General features: G+C 37.7%; 1 protein-coding gene across 2 annotated transcripts in view; it reads right to left on the bottom strand.

The window, feature by feature from the left end:
- The window catches only part of adgra3 (adhesion G protein-coupled receptor A3), a 35,786-nt gene that overhangs the window by 5,385 nt on the left and 3,421 nt on the right, over window positions 1-26,980 (bottom strand). For both annotated transcript variants that reach the window (XM_079460470.1, XM_079460471.1), the window contains exons 2-18: window positions 22,819-22,890; window positions 18,328-18,399; window positions 17,063-17,134; window positions 15,366-15,437; window positions 14,463-14,623; window positions 12,709-12,922; window positions 12,207-12,371; window positions 10,248-10,449; window positions 9,945-10,094; window positions 6,503-6,664; window positions 5,715-5,915; window positions 5,281-5,488; window positions 4,071-4,279; window positions 1,670-1,794; window positions 1,048-1,171; window positions 737-882; window positions 52-147 (exon numbers count right to left, since the gene is read on the bottom strand). In XM_079460470.1, the coding sequence (XP_079316596.1) occupies window positions 52-147; window positions 737-882; window positions 1,048-1,171; window positions 1,670-1,794; window positions 4,071-4,279; window positions 5,281-5,488; window positions 5,715-5,915; window positions 6,503-6,664; window positions 9,945-10,094; window positions 10,248-10,449; window positions 12,207-12,371; window positions 12,709-12,922; window positions 14,463-14,623; window positions 15,366-15,437; window positions 17,063-17,134; window positions 18,328-18,399; window positions 22,819-22,890 (2,451 nt within the window). The remainder of the gene's footprint in view (window positions 1-51; window positions 148-736; window positions 883-1,047; window positions 1,172-1,669; window positions 1,795-4,070; window positions 4,280-5,280; window positions 5,489-5,714; window positions 5,916-6,502; window positions 6,665-9,944; window positions 10,095-10,247; window positions 10,450-12,206; window positions 12,372-12,708; window positions 12,923-14,462; window positions 14,624-15,365; window positions 15,438-17,062; window positions 17,135-18,327; window positions 18,400-22,818; window positions 22,891-26,980) is intronic.

Raw genomic sequence — 26,980 nt, 5'->3', positions numbered from 1 at the left:
AGACTTTTCACATGTGTGGTTTGTTACGATTTTAAAATACTTTTTACTTACTATGGTGCGTTGGCTTGACTGCCGTAGTTTTTAATATTAGCCGCGGCTGTTATGCCACAGACGATAATCGGTATCCCTCCACCTATTAGGTAGAATCTGTAAAAAAACATACAAATTGGACATATTTCAGCAGATTAAATGCTTCCAGTTTACATAATAGTTTTCTACATTAAATCATTCGACATAATGTTAAGACCATACTGACATCCTTTACGTTACAATCATGATATCCTTAATGTTGACCGAGTCATTAATATTATTGACTGAATTCAAACTGAGAAGCATCTTATATTTCTATTGTGAGGCCTGGATTTCACTAGCAGGGTCACAAATTACAGAACTTTAAGTTTAAGCAGAGAAAACTTGAACAAAATGAGTTTGTTTTATGTGGCATCTTTACTGACATCTAGTGGAGAGAAGGTGAACTCCATTCATGTGGTTTTAAGAATCCCGTGCATTTTACATCATTCTTGTTTTACCCCAAAACTTAAAATCGGGATAAATTACTAGCACTTCTATAGCATGACCATCAGGCCTTGGTTTGTGATTTATTCATGACTTTGATATAATTTTCCTTTTTGGATGAATTTTCCCTTTAAACACAATTACTCTTTTTCCAAATCTCTAAAATGTTGTTGATTTTTTCATTTTTGGGAGAACTGTCCCTTCAGACATCATCACGTACCTCAGCATCGGTCTAGGTGGAGGTGGAGGTTCGTCCAGCTCTTCGTAACGTTTGGCCTTTCGCGTCACCTGTTTGTAGATGTTGCGTGCGGTTACGCCCGACCACAAAGCCGTAGCCAGCGTGGAGTAATGCAGCACTATCCCCACCTTCAGAAGATCACACGATCAGAAATCAGACCTCATCTCAGACACAAAATCCGTACCTTACAATACAAACATTCTCAAAACATATTGAATTTCTGCCTGCTTTATGTACTTATGTCTAATAAAGTACACAAGCGGTATATGGAGGAAAAAGCTGGTGACACATACCGCTTGGCAAACACTCGCGTTGTACGTTTGGTTGATGCCGCCCACAAACACAGCACACGTGAGGAGAATATGCAAGCACAGGTTAACCAGCATGTGCCAAAACTTTTTACTGATCCGCACTGACCTGCAAAAACATCAAAACATGAGCACCCATGAACCCATAAGCCACACATTTATCATTTTGTTTATCCTTTTCATGTGACAAATGCCTCGATCAAAAATGTCTTGTAACTTTTGTCTGGAGGTTCTCGTAACAAATAGTCCTTTTCTTGAATTTAATGACTCTCATTCATTATCCCACGTGCATGTACAGCCGGGGTCCATTAACCATTTTTAGGTATTCTTTAGGTAAAATAATTTGTGTGTAATTCTGTGCACTACTAGCAATATGTTTTTTCCAAATTCCCCCAAAAATATTGTTTCTATTTGCATATATTTGCGGAAAATGTAAACTGGAGAAACCGGTGACAATAAGAGAAAAGATGGCTTTATGTCACTTCCAAGGCTTTATATAATAAATTCAACAGACACTGGACTGGAATGGCCACAATACATCTAGAAATGCTGAATAAATGAACATTTGGAATGGTCTCTTTCTAGGGCAAAGTTTTTTGGGGCTTACTTGTGATGGTAGATGTAACTGACTATGACAGACAGCAGGCAGACAACTAGCACGACGGCTGTGGCGTAGATAACCGGGTGAAGGGGGTTAAAGCTGTACCCATCGTACCCGGTTCTGTTAAGATCCTGTATAACACAAGTACGTCAAAAGATTACATCTGCACATGTATTTCAACACCCCATCGTATGGGTTCATCCTTTTGTTCTGGAAAGTGCACGACGAGTGCCGAGGATGGATGAGAAGATCCAATTACAAACAGGTTTAATGCCAACGGCTCATGGTTCATGTCAAACCGGGAGGAAAATCAGAAGAAAATTACATATCAAATCAATCTGGCGCAAAAAAAAATGAAGGTTAAAAAGCAGCCCTGAAATCCTAAATAATTACATGACAAGAGGATGATGGGAACATCGGAATCCGGTAATAATTCGGCACGTCCTTTTTGCTAAGCTTACAGCCAGAAGAAACAATGTGACATTATTCCACCCACACAGTACTTTGCTTTCCGAGCGCGACTAGATGTGTGTGAAAAGTTTTTATACCCAAGCATTGTCTATATTATTCACAAAAATGTATTTGCATGCATAAATAACTAATCATATGACCAAGTAACTTGCCCCGAAACTAAAAATTTTTCATTTACTAAAAAACCCAAAAGCAATGCGACCATCACAAATGCACGGAGGGAAGACTTCAAAAAGCGAACTTTAAAATACTGCTGTGGTACTTTTGCTCAAACAAAAGAGAAAAGTTCGGCTTCTTGATATCAGCCTAGTTTGGGTTCTGTGAATCTGTTAATTCGTCCTATAACTGTGTGTTCACACCGAGCGTGAATGAGGCGTCAAGCGCGAGTGATTTACATGTTAAGTCAATGCAAAGACGCGATAGACGCGCTTGCGGCGCGAATAGCGCGAATGAGGCGGCGCGAATGACGCGAATAGCGCGAATGACGCGAATGGCGCGAATTGCGCGAGTTGAAAAATCTGAACTTTGGCGAAAATTCGCGCCGCATTAACCAATCAGGCGCCTGCTTGAGTAGTGACGTAGACGACGTAGCGAGCAGAGGCAGAAATAAAAAATGGAGGACAAGCTCATCTCAGTGTGTGGACACCCGGAGCTATATGATACGTGTTCATAAAAATAGGAATAAAAAGGATCTTGCTTGGAAGAAAGTGAGTGAGGAGGTTGGAGAATCCGGTAAATTGTAAAAACATTTTCGTGAAGCGAATTTCACTCGCGAATGACGTGAATGAAGCGAATGACGCGAATGAAGCGAATGATGCGAGTAAACACAAAATGTTCAAGCGTCAAACTACTCGCGAATAGCGCGTTTTTGACGCCTCATTCGCGCTCTATGTGAACACACAGTAAGGATGGCAAGTACATTCTCAATGATTTAACCATTTCATTCCTCTTCTGCATGTACTGCTAATATACAGTTTATGGAAATAATAATAGATAATTATTTTCTCTCTCCCGTTCAGGCACAATTTCCATGAAAGGATACAGTACCTGCCATCTACCATATTCATACAATACATTGTAGTCTGAAGAAAAGTTACAGTACATTTTTGTTCAATGATAAAATGTATTGTTTGGTATTCATTTCTCTGTGTATTCTATAAATAATTGAGTTTTTTGTTCCTTTTTTCAGCAACACTTTAGAATAAGGTGCTATTGTAATTATAACAATTACTGAATGAATTAGCTAACATGAATAAACTATACTTATACAGCATTTATTAATATTAATTCATGTTGATTTCAGCATTTACTAATACATTATTAAAATCACTGTTAACGTTAGTTAATGCACCGTGAACTAACATGAATAACTGTATTGACATGACATAACATTAACAAGGATTAATAAAAGCTGAAAAGCGTGATCGTTCATTGTTAACTAATGTTAGCTAATGCATTTCCATATGTTAAATAATAGCACCATATTGTAAAATGTTATCCTTTCTCATGTAAAGCTGCTTTAACACAATGCAACATGGTAAAAAAGCGCTATATATTTTTTTTCTTTTAAAAAGATGGGAAGGTAACCTCTATTAACCGACTATAAAAAATATTACAGATTCACAACTGATCGTCATTTTTTGCAAGTTGCCAGATTGCTATTTAATATATCATGCATGATATCCATGCTTGGCGCTACTGAGATTAAGCCATTTCATAAAGTGATGGAGAGGACAGAACTGTTAAAAATATGCGTCTCATTCCTAACAATCATAAAAGATGGAGACAAAGCAGTTTTTACAATTATCATGTACCTATTATGAAGTCCTGATATCTTTGACAAATCCTACAGGTTTGGAATAGCATGACGGTAAGTAGATGCTTACAATTCTTTGGGTGACCAGTGACCAATGAACATCATCTAGACTTCTCTCACCATCAGTAAAGCGTAGTTATTCAGTGAATCGCAGGACATTGTAGTGAAGTTGTCATCCTGATGGGTGATTCGACAGCCGTCGCTCTGCCAGCCCCCCTGTCCTCCCAGAAGACTAAAGTTCCAGCAGGCAGGAACAGCATCTGATCCGTGCAAGAAGCGTCTCATGGTCGTGTTCACCGGACTCTGCAGGTTCCTCAGCGAGAAGCCCTCTGAAGAATTTAATTCAATGCAATTCAATAAATTCATATTATTGGACGCAAAGACAACATGACCACGACAAATGTGTGGATGTCAAATACTGTATGTGAAAGATTGAACCCACAACTAACTCATTTTTATGATAAATGCGGCTGCTTTATTTTCTACTGAATAAAAACGTTTGGCATTTCGTGTTGTATAAAGTAGGCTTAAATCGGTCAGTGAAATTTAGCGACATCTATAGGTGAGGTTGCAAATTGCATCCAACGGCTCACTCCACCCCTCCCTTTCGAAGCACTACGGCGGCTGACACATAACTACGATTTCGAAGGAGATACGATGCAAAGGGAGATAATGTTTTTAGGAAACGCGTTACACAAAGCAGTTTGTCCATTTAGGGCTACTGTAGAAACAACATGGCGAATTCCAAGCAAGGCGACCCGCGGTGTATATAGATAGAAATAGCTCATTCAAACATAACGCTTCATTATGTTAGGTCTTCATACACCTCTGAACATACAGTGATGTATTTTATATTATGTATATTATATTGCATTTCTGCCAATAGATCCTCTAAAGAAATAATACACTGGTCCTTTAAGAACAACAGATATAGACTACTGCCCCCTGCTGGTATATGAGAGTTAATTTCATTCACGCAGGCACAAATGTAAAAGCAAGTCCTTCAAATAGTAGTCTCTGCAACTTTTCCCCCTGCGGCAGGCGAGGTGACACCGTAGTTAGATTTCGTCACCTCTTTTTCTTTGGCATGTGACTTGTGTCCCTATTGGTGGTGTCTAAAACCTTTTATAAAACATTATTCTCTATAGAAATACTCTATTTGTGATGTCCATTTATTAGTTTACTTGCCTGCCATAACAAGGTTTTGGGCTTCTCAAAGCACAAATTGAATAAAATGAATCGCTATTAAGCGTACATATCAATGATCAGCAAATCACGCGATTAAAACATAATTCATTCACAATTTAAGACAAGAATTGCGAGATTTTACCGATCTTCGTGAGAATCACGGGGGTGACTACACTTCTCCTCTTGCTGCCGTTTATCAGGAGGGTGGTGTTTCCAGTGGGCGGGAACAGTTTGCCATTGCGAAAGGCCAGTAGGTGGAGCTTATAAACCGCCTCATCTGCTTGACCCAAGTTTCCCAGTGACGAGAAGAGAGACGGAGGGAGCTGCAGCGACGCCTCCACGATGGTGTTCTGCAGATATGCACATGCAATAACATCGCTGTCATAACAATACGAATATATTCTCTCCTTCACGGCATTACCGCATTATTGGAGTTCTGCGTTTGAGGAATCGCTCATCTCGTGTTCTGTGACAAATCAACTGCAAAACTGCGCAGTACAGACGGACTTGAAAATCACACCAGAGGTTGACGCACGGGAAGTTCCCAGGGGGTCCGCCTGATGTTTAATGACTTACTTTGAGAGCGAGAGCTGATAGGTTGCTGGTGACGTTGCATTTGAAGCTGAGCTGACGGTCTGTGTTGATGTCGGGGTCTCTGGGGGCGAAGTGGGCTATGATCGCGCGGTCCGGCGTGACCTTCTGGAACAGCGTGCAGGTCATTCCGTTGAAGCTGCTGGCTTTGATGGCATGGGCCTCCAATGCAATGTTATGAGAGTTCTGTTGAAGCGGACAAAAACAATAATGGTTTCCAAAAAACAGGTTACCTTTTCTACAATGCAAATATTTAAACGCTCTCATAGATATAAATTAAAGCTGCAATTCTCAGTGATGCCTTTCTATGGCCACCTTTTTTTTAAACCAAAAATGACGTACTTACAAGGGTTGAAGTCAAAAGACGTCAAACTGCCTTTTTCATGAAATTGTATCTGAGAGCTCAACTTTGTAACATTATTATGAATTATTATTATAAGCTCACAATTTCAATCGAGGTAAGTTAAAAATAAATGTTTCGCCACATTTGCCCAAGTGTTTTGCATTTTGAACCCAAAAAGTAATGCATTACAGCTTTAAATGTTTTAGTTTCACTTAAATCTTTTCAAAAACAAATATTCTCAAATGTCCTATTTAAAAAAAGTGTTTCTTTCTTTAAAATAATATGGCACTTTTTTTGAATGAAATGACATTCATAAATTTTTCAGCGTGGTTCAAGCGTCTTAAACTTTTGGAGCCCGCTCAATGTCCCCTTCAGAGAATCCTTACAAAACCTGAAAAGGTCTGACTAAAGATATGATTTTGGTACTCACGGTGGAATAAGCCGAAGCCCCGTTGCTGAGCCTGAGAACAGGAATTCTCTGAAGGCACTCGACGATACGAGAACAAGCTCTGGCCTCCTTCTGAGCCATCCATAACACCCGCTCATCAGCCAGCATCAAATTACTGGAGATATCCACCATCACATCTCCCAGCTGCAGGAGGAAAATGCAGTTAGAGAGACAATGCATGCACACCCGCCCACCCGAAGATCACTGGCAATCCTCAGGGCTTATATTAGATCCACAATCAGGACATAAACAAATTCGGAAAAACTTTTTGACTTCGTTTCACACACAGACACACAAGAATGTAAACGGTCATATCGAATGGAAGAAAACATGTGACCTAAAGAACTAAGAGTTCATTGAGTAAAAATGATTTTGCATTTCTACACTTGAACACAGAGCGTATGTTGTGTATGGAATAAAAACAACCGTGAGGATTCTGGACCTCTAAACAGCGGTTCTTTGTTACCTCCGGTGTATGACTAAATTCCTACATAACCATTGCAATGCAATGTAAAGTCAAAGTAACATTTTGGGTCAATGTTATTAATGATATTCCTTAGAAAAGACACCTAAACTGGATACTCTGGTGAATAATGTGTGGTTACTTTGGTTTTTATATAGAATACTGTCGTATACTATATTATGCTATGTTTATTGGTAATAAAACTAAAGTTAATGGATAAACTGTGGTAAATAACTAAATGTAAATGTAATAATGTAGTACATGATATAATTATGATTATATACAATAATTATACTACACCACAGAATAATATAGTATACTGTAGTATAGGGGGCAACTCTCGCTATTAACAAACCATTAACTATGACTTTTTCCGCAATTCACTTTTAATTTGTTTTCTTATTAATAGTTAGTAAGGTAGATGTTAGGTTGAGGTATCGGGTAGGATGCGGATGTAGAGTACGGCCATGCGGAATATGTGCATTATAAGTCCTAATAAATAGACAATATGCATTCAATATGCATGCTAATAACAACTAGTTAATAGTGAGAATTGCCCCCTATACTGAAGTGTTACCCTATTGTATAAACTGTAGTAAATACTGAAGTAAATTATAGTATATAGAAAGGGGAATTTCCATCTGGTGGAGCCTAAAACAGCATGAAAATAGCGGACTAACACCCAAAGAGGGGCATTCTAAAACTGGCGTTATACGTAACTATCTGGCAACATCTTAAACAGCTCAACAAACAGATAGCGATCACACAGAACACGGTTAAACTAGGGTAACTATGTTTTTTTCCTCATAAGAGTTGTCATGTCCAGCAAGTGGAGCATCTCCCTCATTTGGATCAGAAAATGTACAAACAACGTTGTGTTTTGCAGCCAGAGCACATAAATCTAATAACGTTCAGGCAATATTCTAGACGTTGAAGGATGCGCAGGTGTTACATGATAACATTTCCCCCTCAACACCATGAGCGAGGTGAAACCCGACTCGGAAAAATAGACGTCACGTCCAAATCCCTCCATACTGACGTTATCTAAAGCCGCTTTGTTCATCGGACAGACACAAAGTGAAGCGGGGAACAGACATGCTGGTTAAGAAGTTCTGATTCGAGACATTTTGTGACTTCTTTTTGCGTAAGAGAGGTTGATCATAGAGCCATTAAGATGTTTGTTTGAGATTTCAGTGTGGTTTTTACGCAGTGTGAGAAAGCTTTCAGGTAGTGAGTTACTTTTGAGAGCCGAGAACCAAGAACAAATATTAAATAGTTTTTTTTCTAGTGGTCTATCAAAACGGTTTTGTTAATGACATTTTTTTTTCCGGAAGAGAGAAATACTCATGTGATGAAGAAAGCCAAAAGACTTAATATGAATACAAAATATAACAATAAATATAATGATACAAAAATACTAAACATAATTCGAAACAAATGTATAGTATGACACGACGCAAGTCACTTTGGACAAAAGCGTCTGCCACGTGCATAAATGTAAATGACATCCATACGTAATCCACCATTTTGTGGTGGTTTTCATTCGAGACTTGAAAATGATTTTAAAAAGATCATAACCTTATTTTTTATAAAGAGACAGAAGTGTTTATTAGTCAATTCAGTTGACATTAGCAATCCTTGCTGCATAGCCCCTACCAATAGTGCCAAAATGCAACACAACACTTTTTGGCCGTTTCTCAATATGTCTGTACTTGGGCTGCTACTGATGATAAAAGAACACTGTCCGATTCACATGACGTCATCGTTATCCGTGAATGTGCTAGGATAAGTACTCGAATACGTGCTCTGTCAGTCATTAACGTTACGAAATATCAAACAATTAAACAAAATAATAATCTTACCGTTGTCTTGAACACTTGGATTTTCAGTCGCTGTTGTTAAATTGTAGTGAATATTATATACAGTAGTGTTTTATTTTTAATATATAAAAGTCATTTTATTCAACGTAATAGTACATTAAAACGGCAAACCTTTGTTTGTTCTCTTTATTATAAACTAACACAATAAGTGTGACAAATAAAGTGAACTTTGCCATTTACAAAACAAGTCACACAGGTATAAAATGCAAGCGTTTCGACGAATGTCCGCGTCAGTACTGTGAGACGCAGGATATATTACGTCTGTGTCCGAAATTGTTCACTTATCTTCATTCACTTCTTCCCCATATAGTGGACTATTTAGCATTCGCTGTATAGGGAATGAGTGAACAAGTGAGCGAAGTCAGACGCAGATAAGAACGGATAAAATCCCCCGATCCGCCTCTTTAATCGAGGATACATTGGGAGGTGACTTGTGTGATCTTATGGCGCTATTTTCTGACACGCGTTGCGCAGCAACAGCAGTGGAGCAGTAAAACCGCTAAATGTTTATAACATTTTTGGCAGTTGTTTAATAAAAATGCTTTGCACGGTTAAGATGTATATCAATTTTGGGTATATATAACAGGCAATCTTTGGTCTTATAAATCTATTATTTGCTTTTGAACAAAATCATTTTAACTGATGGTTCACTTTCTATTTTTTATTTAATGTTGTACCGAATATATTCATATTTTCTATTGTACAAACTTCTCACGCTTTATAATAAAGCATTGTGTTTCGCATCATATTTCGTTTTATTCTAAGCAAAATCAGAGCAGTCATGTTGCCAAAATTTTCATTTAACTTAGTTTAAACCTAAATCTAACTTGCATTCAAATATATATTATGAATTAGGATTGCATGTATTTGATGGAGTGACTCATCATGTATAACCAACCGGTCTGCGTCCTCACGAGTCGAAAGTCCCGAGTCTGAACTTGCCAAGTCCGATTTAGTAAGTTTTTATTAACTTAGTGATTTTTTTACTGTGTTTTGAAAAAACATCTGCTAAAGCGCAAATATTGATTCAATGATTTGTTATCAAAATGAAAACAATATAATCCCAACCTGATGTCATTACCTCTTTGTATTTCTCTGCAAACCTGCCCATCTTCTCAATCATCTCCGCAACAAAGATCACATCCACCTTGTCTGAGAAGTTGGGCGCCTCTGCAGTGTAAACCAGCAGCTGCTGCGCAATCTGAACGGCATTGGTCAGATTCAGAGGCATCTGTATACAGAGAAACCCCAAACACGTCCATTATAACCCAACAAAATCCTGAATACAGGTAAAACTACATAGTTAAGGAACCTGGTTGCAAAATGACGAATGGGTGAACGCAGTGCAAAGTTACGACAGTAAACTAAACAAGCGACCCTCCACCTGGTTGATGATGTAAAGCACACGTGTGACATCTTTGGTGTATTCACAGCGTGAATAGTCTTCCTCCGCCCATTGCCCGCTCCGGTCACAACGTCTCCAGGCCCGCCGCTCCTCCGCCGAGCTGCCCGAAAAGATGCCCGCACCGTTCACCACACGTTTACAGGGAAGGTACGCAGTGATGCCCGCCAGTGTACGTGGCCACCTGAAAAACAATAAAAATGTGTTAGGGCAATTCCAGCATGATGGATGCGACGTGTGCAGACAAAACGTGAAAAGTAATCTCTCGAGAATGCATTTATTACCCATATATTGAATAATAGATTTTATACATTATCATATATGTATAGGCTGACATTGTTCTATATTTATTAATATTTTTAATGAAAGATTTACATGGATGTGACTAAATATTTTTTGTGAATTAAAATGAACAAACCAGAAGCAATAATACCCAACAAATGGAGAAGGGATGACTCTTCGTGGAACATAAAATAGTTATTAGTTATCGAGTTAAGTTTGTTTATATATTCAAAATAAATGTACAATTGTACAAAATAAGATGATGCCCTATGAATTGTCTTCATCCATCTGTTCTTTTACCACTAGAGTGCAGTGAAGAGCTAAAATAACATTTATTCAAATATAATGATATATATTTTGATATTGACTGCCTGAATTTATATACACACTAATACATAATGCACAGGTGTATGCTGTACACATTCATTTAAATATATTTATAATTTCAATACAGCTTGCCAAACAAAAACAAATAATTTTTACCAGCAGATTAGATTCAACTTTATTGTCATTACACATATACAAGTACAGTGTAACGAAATGTAGTTTAGGTCTAACCAGAAGTGCAGTTAGCAAGTGCAGGATATACAGTGAATAAATACAGAATACAATATTGAAAAATATTCAATATTCAAGCACAGGAGGCTTGGGAGATAAAACCTCTCATAACAATATATCACATGCCAAATATGAAAACAATCTAAAACCTATTATAGTTCGAAAATGACTAAATTCTTTTGTCGCTTACACGTCCTCATGTCCTTCCAAACCTGTATGACATTCTTTCTTCCGCATAAGCACAGATGAAGATACATAAAAAAACTTTGGTAACCAAACCATACTGGATCTCATTGACACAAAACCACGGAGGCATTGCTCAAAACATCTTCCTATTAGCTCCACAAAAAGGAGCCATATACAGGTTCTGAATGACATGAGAGCAAATAAATGACAAAATGTTAATTTTTGAGTGAGCTGCACCATTGCGATGGCCAAAGACAAACTAATAAATATGGTTTATAAGTAAAACTTAAAGGTCTGTACTGTTTCTTTAATGTTTGGAGAAATTGTTTCTGTTTGTAGTTTGCTTATGCATTTGTATTTTCATTTGTGAACCCAAATATACGCTGATTATTTAAAGTGCCGTCCTTTAATAAACAAAAACATTAAAAACGATAGCGTCTTTGTTGATTTCATAGCTAGAATGCTCCATAGTATTTGATCAAAAAAACAGATAGAAACAACAGGCTAAGTATTTGGGTTTCAAATCTATATTTAAGTTAAACATTTCATTATTCTTACCCCCGGTTCTGCCATGATTCGTAAGCCGGCAATTAAACGGGTGTACTATTTCCTGATGACCTTTATATTCTGTCTGGGAATTGTGGGGAATGTAGGTTTGGGATTTAGCTGGTTTATAGGGTTTTGGATTTTAAAAAGTTGTCTATTTTGTATTTCTTTTCATATGAAAGAGGAAAATATGTTCTTTATTTATATTTGTTTAAACGGAGTGTGGTTTGGTCATTATGTGGGCACCCCCACAAAAATAGACATTTATTAAAACTCTACAAGCAGTTGCACCTGATTCTCGACATGAACCATATTTGAAACTGATACACACTGAGTGTATAAATCTGATAGTGTGTTCCCTGGAATCACCTGTAATCGCCCTTGTTGTTTGCCACCCGGTCCGGCAGGCAGTACTTGGCAGAACTCTCCAAAACGACAATGTTGACCGTCCTAGTGTTGTTTCCTCGACTGGTGCGCACTCGACACTCCCAGTTGCCAGTGAATCCCGGCTGGATGTTGGAGATGGTCAGAGCGCTGTGCCAAGAAAAATCCAATTCATTATTAAGTCTAATGTGTGCAAAGACTTTCATAGAAAGTGACAAATGAGATGAATACAAACAGAAGTGAGAAGCTGATATAAGTAGCACTAGCATATAAAAACTGCGTTTTGAAAACGTTGATTTTTGGTTGGTGTACATTCATTTTCTCATCCGGGAGTTTCCAACACAATGTTGTAAATCATTACATCATATTTCTGGCCTACGCAACCTCACGCTCCAAGGCAAACGCTGTTTAAGGTAAGTGATTTATGTATTTCTAGTGTGCAGAAACAGTATTGGGTTTAATCCACGTCGTGGCTGGTAAACGTTACCTGGCTATCAGCGAGCAGTTCTGCACCATGCTTTTCTCTATGTAGATGCCCTGCGTGGCATCGGGTTCCACCATCTTCCCATCCTGATACCACAAAACCTGCATGTCCTCGTCCACGAAAGAGGCCATGCACTGAAATGGCAGGCTGTCCCCCTGAAAGACGATCTGGTGTTGGGACGGCGTCATCTGGAACGAGGGGAGCTCGAGGGGAGCATCTGAACAGGAGTTTTAGACGACAGAATCGTGAGACAAGAGAAAGAAACCGCGAAAGTAGCAGGAACATCACATCAAGTTCACGGAAAAAGACTGCGGTGAGCCACGGATGATTGCTTTGTGTAGAAGACGAGTGATCTGAGAACCATTTCATTGGTTAGAACGGCAAGTCCAACATCAACAATGTGAGACCGAGGGGCTTTTTTTGCTTGGATCGCTGGGTTTTCAGTCTATGTGAGCGCAACAGACTCTTTGACTCACTGATGTCTTGTTCCAAGCAAAATTAGTTATTATTGTATGATAAACGATTGTCTGTTTGACCTCAGAACGGAGATAAAGCTGTGCAACACGTTTTATATCATGGACGGACTGCTAAGACCTAGCTACACTTCAGACTTCATATTGCACAACATCAATAAATATATGATTAAAATGATTGATCAACGTGTAGAAAAGTACTTGATAACTGTCACCAAAGCAATTTCTTTCGTTTTTGTCTTACATTTTTAACTCATTCACATAACGATATTTTCGATGACATCCAAGAGCTTTCCAGACCTCCTCATACACATCATGGTAATTCTCACCGTCAAGATCCAGAAAAGTACTGAATACATTGTTCAAATGGGCCATCAGACCATAGTGGTACAACTACATTTTGTGCGCATAAGAACCAAAAAAAGAACGACTTTAGTCAACATATTAATCTCTTCCCTGTCAGTCTCCGACGCGCGTTCACTAGACCACCACTACGCATGGGCATCAAGGTTGTGTCCCAACATATGCGGAAAAATGCGGTGTGGTACTCTCATGGCGCATGCATGAGGGCATGTGCCATGCAGCGTTCAGCGCACAACCCGGAGTCCTGGTGCTCTCATGAACGCGTGTTCTGTCTTCCGACTGACAGGGAAGAGAAGCATATATTGATTAAAGCTTTTATTTTGTTTTCTTTTTTCGCACTTTAAGTACTCTCGTCATTTCATAAAAATTTGGTTGAACCACCATGATCAGATGGACCAATTCAACGATGTCTTTAGTACTTTTCTGGACTTAAGACATCATGGTAATTCTCACTGTCAAAAACACGAATTGGCGTCATGGGAGAGACTTCTGCCGCCCTACTAGAGCAAGCTCCTGATTGGTTAACGCATTTTCGCCATAAAGTTGAGATTTTTCGAATCTCACAAATTGAGTGTTTGCGTGATTCGCGCTGAATCGCACCACAAGTAGGTCATCGCGTCTTTGCATTGACTTAACATCTAAATAACTTGCGCTTAACGCTTCATTCGCGTTTGGTGTGAACACACTATCAGAGGAGACCTGGAAAGCTCTCGGATGTCATAAAAAATATCTTTATTTGTGTTCTGAAGACGTGGGGAGGTCTTAAAACAGCATGACAACATTTAGATTTTTGGGTGAACTATTCCTTTAATATATCAGTAATATAAAACAATGAATATGATGAAATCGTAATCTCGGTTTAGCATTTTTTTAAGACACTATTGGTCTAATGGAGCTAGAAGGACACGTGTGTTTTCTTACCACAGTTGAGTGTTTCAGGTCTGAGGGTGGGTATAAGTTGACCCTGTAGAGAACGAGGGAACGAGCAGCGGGTTTCCTTCACCCCCACACCTTTCTCTTTGATCCAGACCACCAGCCATTGCAGGTTACAGTCACACAGGAGATAAGGGCTATCAAACTCCCTAAAACATATACAGTACAGAATAAATGCAAAACAGCAACCACATCGAAGTTCAAAGTTCTTTATTTATAAGATCAGAAGAACATTCCTTTCTGTAAAGAGATGTGGGGTTACGGGATGTAATACATTTAGAGAGGTGGGTAAACATTAGACCTTTTCTTATATCAATGTGTCGTGTTTAAAGACAATGTGCGACACCATACGTTTCAGTTACTAAATTGAGAGACCGGGGTGAGCCGTCACGCTCTTTACTGATGTGTATGGTAATTTAATCTACAGATATACCTTAAAATATTGACTTCAAAACAGTTTTTACAGTGTCATTTAATTTAATATTACAGGCATTTCAGCAAAACTTTATATGGCAAAACGATAATGAATGTTGGAAAAAACCTGCCAGCCAAAGTACTTCACTAATAAGAAACAAAAATTTAAAAATAAATAGTTTTTTTTTTAAATAAATGTATTAAAATACACACAATGTTTCGACCTAAAAGACTTATTATGAAACTCAAACATGTAAAATACTACCAAATCATGCCACTGTTGTTAAATTTAATTGTACAAAATCGCATGTGACAACTTGCCCCTTAGAAAACAAAGTTCTTTTGATATGTGACAACTAGCCCCAGTCTCACCTAAGATGCTTAATGCAAACTTTACGAAACTTTTGTAGAGAACTGGATCTTAGAAGGCATAATGTTTCATCTGAACATTGAAGTTTTGATTGCAATACCACTTACAGTATTTTCAGAGAGCCAAGGCTATCAAAGATCCCTTGTGAGAGTGACGAAAACTTGTTCTCTGAAAGATTCCTGTAACAAAAGGGGTGAATCATCAGGATGAAACATTTTTGGTATTTGGAATTGTAATGTGAAACTCAACAAATTTCTTTAGTATTCTGCAGCATAAATTTCTTTACTGATGTTTAAGATCCGACGTGATACTTCAAGAATGATTGCCTTTATTCAAATGGAATCTATGACCATATGCAATTAAAATCCCCATGACAAAGTTTGTTTTCAATTTTCCCTTTATACCCTTGACATCACTTCTATTAGGGGTGAAATCGGTCCTAATTGTTGTCATAATTGAAATGACTGGATGAGTTATAATCTCCACCTTCACCTGGTGAAGACGACATTCGCTAATATAATCTACAGCTGCTCATGAACCCATGGGAAGTCAACGATAACATGCTCATCTAACAACACCTGTTATGAGTTTTAGCATTCTGGGATGGGTTTCAGGGCTTATGAATTCAAGCCAATGACATTTCTGTCCTTTTAACTGGAATCTAATGAAAATAAAGGCACTAAATACAGTTTCTTTATATACTGTGAGTAAAAACATCAAAACTCACATAAACAAACACTTCTGCCACAACTGCCAATGGCAAACTAAGAAAAATCTCCTGTCCAGAAACATTTCTTGCCAGCCACGTAAATTCTATTTTACTCATTTATAATTTACAAAATGTTTTTATTACAATGGGATATTTTGCATATTACTCAATGTATATGAGAACAATCTCTCTCTCTACATAAAAGTTAATCTATATCTTAAATTGCACCTGTCACAAAAATACAAATATCCATATTGCGATGAGGGATGCGCCGATATGTACATTTTTGGCCGATAACAATAACCGATAATGATTTATCATTGGAAGCCGATAACCGATATATGACCGATATACAGTACCTTAATATTAATATAAAATTCCCTGAGACTGAAACCAAAGGCAAAAAGTGGACAACTGCTTTTATTTGAAAATATTGACTGCATGTGACTATAAAGAACAAATTTCATTATAATCACAGGTCTCAAGACAGACAGCAGTTTGAATCAAACAATATGCTTTTGTTCCTATAATGTACACATTTATAGCTACGTTATCTACATACTGTAACTACATAAATGTTTTAGTAATAGCAGTAAGTGAATGATGACGGCAGAAAGATACTGTACTCTATTTTAACTGTGAGCAGCGTGCAGATTTTTTTATCTGAAATGTATCGGCTATAAAATATCGGCAGATACCGATAACATGAAAAATTATCATTTATCGGCAGATACCGATAACTTATTGTGCATCCCGAATTGCGATTCACATTTCATGTTTGTGTCTTAATGCAAAATTGATTCAACATGTGTCACTGAAGTCCTGGATAAGTTTCAGCTGTTAAAGACACACTCGAGCAATTATAGATGCTTTCTTAACCTGAACCGTTTGTACTTTTTGGATCAAAGTATGAATTGTAGTTTATAAACCATCACATATTACTAATGTTAACAGCCAACTGGCATTATTCATCGAGGCCAGTCTTTACTCACATTTTATGCTTGTTCATTTTGGACCCTGGAAATACTTATTTTTTTACTGCGTCAAACCATAATGAAGCCATCAATTTACAGCAGAAATAAAAACAAGACTTACAGTTTAATGAGGTTCGAGAGACCTTTAAAAACATCCACATGCAGGCAGCCAATCAGGTTTTTCGACAGGTCTCTGTGAAGATTGAAGGATAAGGGAACATGTTATGTTTAAACTGGTTCACATACGGGTATCATACAAGTCTGAAACCGTCAATCCATTTAAAACCGTCAATCCCATAGCTTCTTTTGCTAAAAATAGAAAATGTATGAATTATATTTGAGTATAAATGTTACTTTTTATGTAGAAAACTACCTGCATCCCAAATTAGAATGAAAAGTCAGGTACACAAATCTAAACGAATCTGTTAACCCAGGTACTGGTAGATGCGTTTCTTCTAATAAAATTGCAAAATCTACTTTACGTCTTTGCAAAATCTACTTTACAAGGCCCAGCGAATGAAATAAAGGGGACTGTCGTAAGAAAAACTCACAATAAAGATGAAAGATAAACAATTCTGGAAAATGTGCATGTAGCAAGAAAGAATAAAGAAACACTTAGAAATAAATTTGAACCCTTCTAAATGAAACCGTAAAAATGTTCAGTAGACTAAGTTTTTGCTTTGTCTTTTTTTGTCATTTTTATTCTCCGAGATTTTTTGGGGACCCCCTGAAATCTTCTGGAGCCCCCTTGAGGGACCCCAGCTTGAAAACCTCTACTCTAGAAAGTGTTTAAGGAATGCATTTGCAGATAACATTTTAAAGGTTCAGGACATTTTTACTCTTTTCTCTTCCCCGTCAAAATGATGGAAAAATATGGATCATGATCGCGGCCCGTAAAGGTGGCATGATAGCAAATCCTTTTCCAAGGGAGGTGCATACTTTTCAATCTATTTGGCCAAAAAGCAGTTTATATTGGCAAACGGCGAGTCATAATAAACAACTGTGCCAGAATGTGCAAAGAGACCATATATAACCGAAAACTCACCACATACATTCTCAAAATACTTCACACTACACGAAGTACAGAACAAGCTCTACACCCTACTTTCTCCTCCCAAAGTCTCTCGCTTTCAACAGTTTGCACACACACACACACACACACACACAAAACCACTGGCATGTGTTAAAGTAGATAGCATCAGGCATGCTGTGTGGAGTACTGTCTGGAAATCGTCCATTTGAAGTGAGAGACTGCAGAAAGATGAAGTCTTATGTGTGCGGTTGAGGTAAAACACAGGTTTTTTTCTCCTAAATAAGACAACATCCCAGAGGCAATGACGTTCGCTGAACGATGATGTACACACCATGAATCTGAATGATACTTACAATCGTTTGAGGGCAAACAGTCCATAAAACGCTCCTGGTTCAATATGCGTGATTATGTTGTTCTTTATGTCCCTGTAAAGAGAAACAGTTTTAGACGGCAAACATAAAAAAGCACGTGAACACTTTATAGTTAATTTCAAAGGCACAATTCAGACATGAAATGAACAGTCAACCCAACCCTATAATAACAGGTTATTCAAAACTCAGAAAAGATGCCAGTGGGTACAACACGAAAACCTTTTGATGCTTTGACAAGCCGTAACTTACAGCCGAGCAAGCACGGACTGCTTAATAAACTGTTTGTTTAGCAGTGAAGCGTAACATTCGACATCAAACACTCTTTAGCGATTTAAACGATTCAATTAAGGTAATTCTGTAATATCCCAATGTAATGTAATGTAGGATTTTAAATGTCAACTGCGATAAAAAACATTCAACACTGCAACACTCCCCGAATGCAACATAAGAGCTGGACTCCAGCGCCTGAAGAGTTAAAAGAGTATTGTCTGTGATACCCGGGGCCCACACCTGCGCTAGTCCACCGGCCCTGTTCAAAACACTCATCACAGAGTTCCAGCGTCAAAGGCTGGCGAACCCTGAAAGCTTCTTTGATGTCGTGCCATTTGCCGTTTGAGGGTGGAATAGTGTAGCACAAAATACACAATATGGGGACAGGAACAAGACGACTATTGACACGACTGATTATGGGATTTCGTTTGGAAACACAAAAAAATTATAAAATGTGACAATTAAAACAACAAATATTTGGTGGTATTTCTAGTTCGCCTGCTACACAACATTTAACACTTATGCACGGTTTCACAGACAAGGCTTAAAGGAACAGTTCATCCCAAAGTGAAAATTGTGTCATCACTTACTCACCCCAATTTCAAACATGTAAACATTTCTATGTTCAGTTGAACACAAAGAACGATATTTGGAAGAATGATAGCAATTTTTACTTCTGGGGAACAATTATATTTATTATTTTATTCTGTTGAACACAAAAGATGACATTTTAAGGAATTAAGAAGAGCGAACGGTTCTGGCGCAATACGTTTTTATTATTCATTTTGGGTGAACTAACCCTTTAAGACTAAAATGAATGTTTAAGAGGTCTTAAATGAAAATAACTTGCACTTACATCTCAAAATATGATTTACCATATACCATTTATTTTTTATAAAATAACCTAATATCGTAATTGAGCTAAGGCAGTGTCCTAGCTTAAACTAAGCCTTAGACATGGGGATATTAATCATTTTAATGTGCCGAAAATAAATAATTTTTAATAATTACTAATTGTACCACCATTTTAAAACACAAAAAACGCTTGCAAAATCATTTTGAATTTTACTCGACATACATTTAAAAATAAATATCTTTTATCACCTCAATGTACTTCTGTTTTAATAGCAACTTGACATCAACAGAGATAAAAGGTTTAAAGAAATAGTATTAGACTCTTTTGCATTTAGACGATTTCACCGGACGCACGTGCCTGGCCCGAAGTCAACTTCAGGTTATAATAATACAAAAAATGTTTTAAACATATATTTTAAGGGTTTTATGCCTTTAATTTGAAAGGAGAACAGACAGGAAAGCATTGGATAGAGCGTTATTGGCGCCAACAATAATATTAAAATATATTTTAGATTTTATTTATAAAATACATTAATTAAGGTCAGTATTTTATTGTATATCAATTGTATCGAATTAAACGACTTAAAAATGTCAGTAAGCAAACAGAGCTCATGCCCCATTAACCACAGTATTGATTTTCCCTACGATGGCAGTAAATAGGGGATGAAAACCATATGGTTACTGACATTCTTTCAAATATCTTTCTTTGTGTTCAGCAGAACACAGAAATGTATACAGATTTGGAGTAAATGATGACAGAACTTTCATTTTTGGGTGAACTGTCCCCTTTAAGTTTGGGTCACAAGTTTGGGTTTGTTGATGTTGTTGCCACTAGAACACAAGTCTTCATTAGAAACTTCAACCAAATGGACACCGGCATAATCTGTGTCATGCAAAGAAATGACTATTCAAGAAGTATTCCTGTAGCTCAATAGGTTGAGTATTGCGTTGGCAGCACAAAGGTAACACACCAACATTAAACTACATCATGAAAAGACTTTAAATCACTTTGGGTAAAAGGGGTCTGCCAAATACGTAAACGTTATTGATTTGCTTTGACGAACAGATTGTAAAGGTTCTCCACACTGTGAGAAAATATTATTTTCAAAAATAGTGGCAGCAGTGAATTTCTTTAGCACACAATGGGCAGTTCTCTGAAGTGGAAAGGCAAACAAAAGTCCCAGGAGCTCCACTCACAACCCTCTTTACACAAGAGCGGGGGGGAGGGCGAGCAAAGGAACAGCAATTTAAACCCTTGTCCACAGCTTCTCAGAATCCACTAAGACAGACCTTGACATTCTTAAAACATACGTGAAGTAACATTTCAACCTGAATATCCCATCGCCATCACCTGAAACAATATTTCTGTATAAAGTGCAACGATAAAGAAACCCTTCAAACGGCAAAGCACTTTTTTGCGTTTCCACACGCATTCATACACACGGACACCGTGACAAAGAGTCACAATGCTGAATAATGTGTGAATCAGACTGCTGACACGTTTGGCTTCAGACGGATTCATTACAATGACAATAGCTCTGAGCAATGGAAGAGAAAGGCACACAGGGAGCTCCATCGGTATACAGTGCCTTCAGCCAAAGACCCCGCTCGCACCGCCATGCTGTCAAAGTCAAAGACGAATTCCTCAGACTTCCCAAGCATGAGAAGATCAAAGACGTTTACACTTGTACGCGTCACGAAGACACGGGCTGAGCTTTTCATCGCTTAAACTAAATAATTTTCTCTACTTTAAAAGCGCCGACAATTCATCCGGATTATAAACAGAACAAATCTATCTTCATTACAGTGAACCAAGATGAAGCTTTGCACCTGGTAGAAACGCCCCGTCGTCTTTTGAAGGCCTGTTGAATTTAGGCTTTCACCACAGTCAAAACTGCCCATCTGTTTCTTTGTAAGCCTGATGGGATTTCTAGGTTTCACTCTGAGGTGACTGGGGCTCAGGGAATTAAAACGTGGGTCCATGGGGTTTGTGAAACCGATATGAATATATGCATTTAAAAGCAAGCTATAAAATTGGCCAAATGTCCAGTCTCTACCTGTGTGGAATAGTACAAATGTTTATTTAGAGGACGAAGCACCATTTACATCATGACTTCATGAAATGACCAGAAAAGCAAGATACTAATGTAACCTGGCCGTTGACTGTTTACCCTGGCCCAAAATACATTGTCTTTTGATTTTGATTAAATGAAATGTTTTGAATGAGATCTGAAATAATGTCATGGAAAATACACCATTAGAAACACTGGTACATTATGTGCTCTTCCAGCTCGGAGGAAAACAGAAAATTATAAATGGACTTCTTCCAAATATGAACTCATCGCCAAGTCCGACAATACGCAAAGGACTAAATTCTTACAGAATATTCTTCTAGGACAAGCGTGAACATTTCAAGCAAAAAACCTTTAGTCTTTATTTACTCATCCTTGTGTTGTTCAAACCACCAATTGCTTTCTTTGTTCTTCGTCAAAAAACAGATTGATTTAAAGTTTTGATTTGGGTTTTTAGGTGGAATTGTTCAAGGTTGTTTTTGTTTGTCTACAAGAGGTGGTCACAACTCTCTCCGTCTGCAATCAATAACCGAAAACAACACTTTTTACAAACAAATCTGTGTTTTCATTCGAACAAAGACAGCCATTGAGGGGTTTGAAAGAAATTTGTATGTAAACATACTTTTCAAATTCGGGTGGACTGTTCTTTTCTAATGTGAGTCTCTTTATTCAAGTTCTTTAGACAACAAAGACGTTTCATCGGACGCACACACCTGGCCAGAAGTAAACCGGCCCGAAGTTATTTTATATAAATAATTTGTATATTAAGATTAACATATATTTTATTGTATATTATTTGTAGTAAATACCATTAAGACTACTCAACCGACTATAAAACGAAAGTGTCTTTTGGTCAATCTGCGTGATGCAAGTCACAAACCAGTAGTATAAAAGAAAGCACACATAAAGAGCAACGCCATATACAGCATTTCAATGTACAGTGTCTAAATTGAGCTCGGCTGAAGGGCTAGCTTAAAACATCTGACCAGCACGTCCACACCGAGAGACACTGTATCCCCAACGGAAGCGGAGAGCAGTAAACTGATGACAAGATCGGCCAATTGTGTTCGCTGAAGGCAACAGCTATAATTAACTTTCACTTAACCGGCCCCGCACTATGACCTCCTCCCGACAGCCGATGGTCCTTCACTGGTGCCACGAATGACATTACATCAATGTTTCCTTACTACTTGGCAACGCTACGTTTTCTTAGTTAACAAAGTGTGGCAACACAAGCCATCGAGAGAGAGGAACAAAAGGTACGATATGAACTTACAGTCTTTCCAGTGTTGACAAACCGATGAAAGAGCCATTCAGAAGTTCCTGGATTTTATTGTTGCTTAAAATCCTGTGAAGCAAAAAGAAGCTTGTATTAAAAACGAGGTGGTTACACATACACAAAACTGTACATTTACATTACGCATTTGCATGTCACTACATTCAAGAGGCGCAAAAGCAACGTTTTTTTTTTTTTAAGTGTCCTTCTCATAAGTCTGCAATTGGAGCTTGTTTTTAGCAAGCACGTTCTTATCAGATGACTTAAAATACAATGCACAAAGTATATCACTGCCGGTGGCATACAAATACCAGGACAGACAGCTGAGAACTCAAAATATAAATAGGAGGCCAGTTATTTTTACCATGCTTATTCCTTCTATTATTTTCTATTTCTGTTATGTTACTATATGCCATTTTTTGTTTTTGCTCCTCATTAGGTAATATATTTAAACATGCACACACATATTGCATCCAGTTTTTTACCTTTTCGTGATATTTAATTAAAAGGGATACTGTCTTTTTAGTAGCATTTTATATTCCTTAATGAGTTAGTTTCCAAAATTCCTGCCAATTTATCACCCCCAGTACATCCAAGAAGTGGGTGGGATTGTTTTGTCAAGAATATATTTGGTTGAATGAATGAAAGTCCGATTAATAAGGGTCAAAACACGAATACATTCGGCGCAAGTAATCCCTGCACCTTGTGACGTTAAATTAGCATCTTATAAAGCGAATCAATTGATCTGTGTAAGAAACTGAACGATATTATCGCATCTTGGGGTAAATTTCAATCGCATTCATGTGCCCTACGCACTTAAAAGGGCGCGGATCATTTGTAGTGCGAATTCTTTATGGAGTCGAACAACAGTTTTTCGGAAATATAGCCATATTTTTATACATAATTAATTATGCAATTGACAAAATAACACAGTTCTTCCCTTATCTGAGACAACTGTTCACCTGGTGTACCCCTCCTGCAGTTACTTTCAAGGTCACAAGACACGTTATGGAATGAGACTTGTCGCGTAATCAGTTTGCCTGAGGATTGCCAATTATAACGTTGCAAATAACATTAAGTCCTTGCACAGAACGATCAAATCACTTTATAAGACCTCAGAATATCATTGTGAACGGCAGGAATTACTTTTCTATTGATCAATTTTTAACTTTCAAAGATGTGGAGTCTCAGGACGTGCATTTCTTAAAGCACACGGTTCTTAAAGTATCTCCGCTTATTTAAAATGTTAAGGCGCCACATTTTGATTACAATTACAATTTAACTTTAAACACATCAGCACGTTGATCCCTTTCAATCTCATAAATTCCGGTATGTCATGTGACTTATATAGTTACTATAGTAGAACTGTGGTTTTGCTTATGGTAGGCTACTCAATACCAAAAAAAACATGGTTACAACACCTTTACCACAGAAAAACCATGGTTCATTTTTTAAAGGGATTGCCATAAGATATTTTGCCACGAGACATGCAAGAACCAATGAGATTTGAGGTTACAATTTTACTAAATTTAATTTTTTTTTAAATTGTGTGCAAGTAGCAAAGCTAAGCCCTGACTGGCTGAGATGATTATCAACGGCGCGGAAACCTGCCGGCTGCACGGGCACATACCAGAAAATGTGATATAAGCTGTTTTGGCTCTTACAACTGATATAAAACAGAGCAAACAGCTGTAACAAATCAATAAAGAATCACATTTATTTAACTTGCATGGCTTTCATGCATTTCTCCTTTCCAGGGCCAGCTTACACGCGAACATCAAACTTCTATAAAGATCTTTGCGCTATATCATTTCATGAACTTCAAAAAAATCGTATGACCTGGAGCACACTGCCGCCCGCATAGGGTTTGTTTTTGTTTTCTACTGCCTAAAAATAAGGGTCAAAACATCCGCACATCTCCTTCATTTTGTCTAAGTAAATAGCAATGTTCATTCCAGACAAAACACCAAAAGTGTTTGCGGTCGGCTGTTGTAGGGACAGTTTCACCGGATGCAGGCTCTCTGGAACTAAGATTGTTATTATTACTGGTTGTTGAGGGGTGACTATTACAAGCTTGGCCTGCTGAGACAACCCCCATATTTTCCTGGTTTTGAGAACACAAACAGTTCCTAAGCCCTCTTTCTCACTTTAACAGATTGTAGATTTTCAAATTCCAGATGGTCAGAGCATCGAGGAAGAGGTATATCAGATCTGTCGCAGCACTGAGCTGAGGAGACGTTTACAGAGCCTTCTATAGTCAACACGAAATCAAGTTCACCCTCTTCGTCTCAAAGCGCATTCCCCTCTTATTGGGTATTATTCATTTCTAAATTACTCTAAAGAAAACAAAACTGTAGTTTTTCATCAAAATGTAATAAGATACTTGATCCCTGAAACAGCTTTCCATTTCAGACGATGTCACAGAGTTTAGTTCCATCCACAAGTTGGCCAAAGTTTTTCTGAAGAGGTGCAGACCTTAACAATCGAATGAAAGCTCCAGTAAGGAACTTTTCCACTTTTCACAATGAATGACCGATGGATAAAATCAAGTCCTGTCGTACATTTTTCTTCTCCACGAGCATCCCGTTTAAAACACATAATCACAAGTTTACTAGGGTGTTATCACAATACCTCAGTATTTGTCATAAAACCATGGTGAATATTAGTAAGGCATTAGTAGGGAGGGACCGATCCATCTTAAGAATTCATTCAACTGTTATCACAGGGTTAAACCATACTAAATTCACATGATGCGATAAAGGAAAGTCGAACAAAGAAATAACCATATCGTTGAACCACAAAATGTATTTATACTTCCAGATTTCAATACACACCCTTTATGTGGAATTGAAATAAATTCATCCTCTATAGTACGACTGAAAAACGGTGTGCAACACTATGAAATTACTTCAAGCCTTTCGTTTTAGCTGCGAAATAATATCACATTGTTTCGGACGGTTCACATTCTAATCCATCTGCAATTACAGTGTTTGTTTACGTTCTCCTTCCGGGAAACTTTAATGATGATGTTCAGCGCTGGTTCCCTGGCTGCCATGAGAAAAAATGGCTGAGAACAAATATGCAGTTTATAGGCAAAACATTCACACACTGCCTTGTGACTCTGAACAGTCAAAATGAAGTTAAGAATGACACAGACATTCATGGGCACAGCGATCTCGCTTTCCTCTCTCTTGTGACTGGAATATCTATTTCCCATGATAATAACCGACACACATCTTCTACAAATGTCGACCTTTGCGTACGTTTAAAAGCTTCTAAGAGGTTTAGTTCTGGACTTCCATATTTTTTTCTGGAAAAAGGAAGTAGGCCTATATATCTTGGGCAGTAGTATAATATATATATATATATATACATATATATATACAGTGTCACACCAAATGATAGGCCATTAACTGATCTCAGACCTATGATAAACAACTTTGAATCGTATATCAACGGACAGGACGTTAGTCTGGCAGTAAACATTCAAATTAGTGTCTGGCACCCACAGGTCTCCCACTGCTGGAGACAGATGCAAGATACGATCTTATTTTAAGATTAGAACCCAAAAAACCATAGAATGCAATAACCAAACTGATGTGAAGTTGTGGGTATACCAGATTTGATTCGATTTTTATATCATTCACAATTTGAATGTTTACTGCCAGACTAATGCCTGTCCATTGATATACGATTCAAAGTTGTTTATCATAGGTCTGAGATCAGTAAATGGCCTATCATTTATGTCTGAAACCAATCCCGTGCCCAGTCACTTATCAGGTGTGCTTTGGGAAGAACAGCTTTATCCAGGTGTAGCTTTCAACAGTTCCTTAAGAAACACAAGCTCTGTAACCGGCTCGCATAAAAAGACAGCTGCACATTATATACAAAACACACCATCCTTTTACAATAGATAAATAAAGATCCCAAGTACTAAGAAACAATGCATAGCTAAACCTTGTGAGAGCATTTAAAGGACAAAGAAAGTAAGTAACAGTAATAACGGAAACAAATCCCATTTTAAGTATAATAGCACCGTGAATGTTTTAACAAAATGCTAAAATATTACAAAAGAAACGAATGTGCAGAAGTAACACAAAGATCAATTTCCATCCATTTCTAACCCACATGAAATTTATATTTACTCACATAGGTGGTAATT

Source organism: Barbatula barbatula, assembly GCF_947034865.1.
Source record: "Barbatula barbatula genome assembly, chromosome: 1".
In the NCBI taxonomy this organism is placed as follows: Eukaryota; Metazoa; Chordata; class Actinopteri; order Cypriniformes; family Nemacheilidae; genus Barbatula; species Barbatula barbatula.
This window is presented reverse-complemented; position numbering and strand designations above follow the sequence as displayed.